General features: G+C 37.5%; 1 protein-coding gene across 1 annotated transcript; it reads left to right on the top strand.

Annotated features, from left to right (window-relative positions):
• Positions 1-318: 318 nt before the first annotated feature.
• On the top strand, positions 319-2,861 carry LOC108214882 (U-box domain-containing protein 30). Its single transcript, XM_017387122.2, has one exon. The coding sequence runs from the start codon at positions 975-977 to the stop codon at positions 2,292-2,294; it is 1,320 nt and encodes a 439-aa protein (XP_017242611.1). The 5' UTR covers positions 319-974; the 3' UTR covers positions 2,295-2,861.
• The last annotated feature ends 715 nt before the right edge of the window (positions 2,862-3,576 follow it).

The raw sequence follows: 3,576 nt of genomic DNA, 5'->3' as shown, positions 1-3,576 counted from the left end.
AAGCACATCTTCTAGATCTACGGGAACAAAATCAAAAATTGAACTATTGATAAAATGTTATTAATGGCAATTTAAATTTGATAAATGGCCGCAAAAGCAAACACATATCACAATCATATTCAAATTCAAAGTCTACAAAATTAAATTCGATGGGAAGTATTTAAATTTAACAAGGTCCAAAACGGTGACGTATAGACCACACTATCCACTCACCCACAGAATATGCCGTATCTAGCTGTTTTGTTTGACCGATCTGACTAACCCTGACGTTGCTTCTTTTCAACTTTCATCCATCCGTGAATTTCAAGCCTCCCTCACACACTCACTGTTGCAATCACACCTCTCTCTCTCTCTCTCTCTCTCTCACTCTCTCTCTAATCTCTCTCCCAAACCTCTCCCTCCCTCAAATATAAACATCTCTCTCTCTCAAGTATACCCACTTGCAAACCTCTCCCCCCCCCCTCTCTCTCTCTCTCTCTCTCGTTTGGGTCTGGGTTGTTACTGCTAAACATTGTAGTGGGTCAGTCAGTAGATGATTTCTTTTAACTGAGATCTTACTTTTAATAATTATCTCATCTGGGTTGGGAGTTATTTCACTGAAAAGTTTGAGCTTTGGTATTAGTAAACTACATTGTACTAGTTTCATCATTAATTCTCTATATAATGATGATTTTATGTGCAAACCATGGCTTCTTTTGACCAAGAAAAATAAAAATAAAGAGAAGGGTGTTCGATAAAAGGCCTCAAACAAAAGAAAAAGAAAAGCCATGAGGAAAAAATGTCCCCTTTGAGTGTGTATTTGTCAATGAGCTTATCTTTCTCTTTTTTACTCCACACGCTTCACTGTCTAGTTCTTAAATTCTTATGTGTTGAACACTACTAGATCTTGGTCAAAAGGGTCTCTTTTATGTTCTTTTATTTCCTCGGGTTTGCTTGAGTTTATATAGATTTTGTTTAGAAGGTGTTTGTGAGCAATGAGGATGCATCAGATGGGTAATGGTGGTGGGGGGCAGGTGATGGATCTTGAAACTGCAGTGAAAGATGGGATCTTGGGAGGTGGGTTGGTTGTGAATGGTGGTGGTGCTGGAGAGAAATTGGATCTTGGTAAGATGATTGAAGAGTTGGATTCAATTGAGACTCCACCTGTGTTTATTTGTCCTATTTCTTTGGAGCCAATGCAAGATCCTGTGACCCTTTGTACAGGTCAGACTTATGAAAGGTCTAATATTTTGAAATGGTTCTCTTTAGGCCATTTTACTTGTCCTACTACAATGCAGGAGCTTTGGGATGATTCTGTTACTCCTAATAGTACTTTGTATCAGTTGAGTTATAGTTGGTTTTCGCAGAAGTATGTGGCTATGAAGAAGAGGTCAGAGGATGTGCAAGGGAGGGTTTTAGAGATTTTGGAAAAATTGAAGAAGGTTAAGGGTCAAGCTAGGGTTCATTCTTTGAGGGAGCTGAAGCAAGTTGTAATCACACATGATTCTGCAAAGAAGACAGTTGTGGAGAATGGTGGGGTAAGTTTTTTATCTGGTTTATTGGGTAATTTTACTACTCATGCTGTTGGGTCTGATGTAATTGGGATATTGGTAAATTTGGAACTCAATTCAGATGCAATTAGTAATTTGATTCAACCCACTAAGATTTCTTTGATTGTGGATATATTGAATGAGGGGTCAATTGATACGAAGATGAATTGCACAAAATTGATTGAAATGTTGATTGAGGGGAAGGATTCTAAGGCAGAAGTTGTTTCAAGTCTGAGTCTTTTGGTAGGGTTGTTGAGGCTAGTGAAGGATAAGAGATACCCGAATGGCGTATTATCTGGACTCCGGTTATTGAAGAAGATTTGTTCATATGAAGGTTTGAGAAGCTCGGTGGTGAGTATTGGGGTTGTTCCTCAACTGGTTGAGATGTTGCCCACTTTGAATGCTGAATCTTTAGAGCTAGCATTGCACATCCTTGAAGTCTTGTCATCCTTTCCAAAGGGTAGGCTGGCTTTGAAGGAATGCCCCAACACCATTCCAATTGTTGTCAAGTTGTTGATGAAGATTTCGAAGAATTGCACTCATTTGGCGTTATCAATTTTGTGGGCAATATTTGAGCTTGCCCCAGAAGAATGTGCAGCACTGGCTGTTGATGCAGGCCTAGCGGCGAAGCTGCTTCTTGTTATTCAGAGCGGGTGCAATCCCTTACTAAAGCAACGGTCAGCAGAGTTGTTGAAACTGTGTAGTTTAAATTGCACAGATACAATATTCAATTCCAAGTGTAAGCTTACCATAGCAATAAGATGAATGACATTGAAAAATTGTTCGTATACTCTTATGCGTTGGAGGAGAATGATACCATAAAGCTAATCGAATCAGCACCAGTTAAGGGTTTGGATAGGGATGCATTCCTCCACCAGCGGCGTACATTCTTCTGTCAGCATCTGAATCAAATTAGCACAAGTTAAGGGTTCGGATAGGTATACATTCCTCCACCATGTACATCCAATTTTATGATATGCTCACATGAACAACAGCAGCATAATGTGAATATGTATGCTAATGGTCACTGTTATGCACTGCCTGTGAGCTATAGTCAGTTCTACATTGCTGTTTCGATAAAATTTAGCAAAGGTGAATTGATGTGGGGAAAAAGAATTCAAGTGGAAACTTGTTTTTTCAACCACAACTGTGAATTGTTTTTAATTTTTTCAAGTTCTTTGCCCCATTGATCGCCAAATGTTATCCCCCCCTATCCATTTGTAGCTCAATTTGTTCATCAAAATTTTGTTTTACTTGTTCAACTTTATCAACAATTTTGTAGATCTGCGGTGTAGTTCCTTCAATATACAATGTTTATCAATATTTTGGTTCTTGCCATTGGTTGCATATGTGGTTCTCAGTATAAGCTGAAGTAGCTAAGATATTCACCACACTTACGGCAAGATCTTGCTTCTAATAAGCATAAAAGGCATATTAATATCGATAGTATTAAGTGGTAAATCATTGAATGATGATGATAACAATAAAGTGCCATTGCTGGAGAGCAATCACTAGCTGAAGCTTATGATTTGATAATCAGCCAGCATTTAAGATCAAAAACTGGAAATATGTTGCCAGAGATTTTTTTTTTTTTTTTTTGACAAGTCCAGTAGCAATAGTTGATGCATATCTTCAATGGTAAAATTGTTTCCAGAAAGCATAAGAACTGAGATCTCCTTAGTAATATCACCGAGATTTTTTGGCAACTCCCCCTGAAAAATTGTTTCTTGATAGAGCAAAAATTGATAAACTCGGAGATTGTTTCTTGACAGAATCAACTTTCATGAAAAAGTTATTTTTTTAGATATTTATTTCTCCTGTCTTTCTTGTGTAAACAAACTCAATATCTGGCTTTGCAGTTGGTATCAATCTCCGGAATTAAAATGTACATATAACATTAATATTTGAGTATGTACTTTTTGACTTGAGATATTGTATATGCATTTGATTTGGATAATTAGAAACTTGGACCATAATCTAAAGGGGTAAATAGGCTAATTGGTCACTGTACTCTATGCCAACTTTCAATTTGGTCACCAGGTCAAAA

Source organism: Daucus carota, chromosome 3, assembly GCF_001625215.2.
Source record: "Daucus carota subsp. sativus chromosome 3, DH1 v3.0, whole genome shotgun sequence".
Classification (NCBI taxonomy): domain Eukaryota; kingdom Viridiplantae; phylum Streptophyta; class Magnoliopsida; order Apiales; family Apiaceae; genus Daucus; species Daucus carota.
This window is presented reverse-complemented; position numbering and strand designations above follow the sequence as displayed.

Coding starts and splice junctions, on each gene's coding strand:
- LOC108214882 (XM_017387122.2), top strand. CDS start 975: ATGAGGATGCATCAGATGGGTAATGGTGGTGGGGGGCAGGTGATGGAT.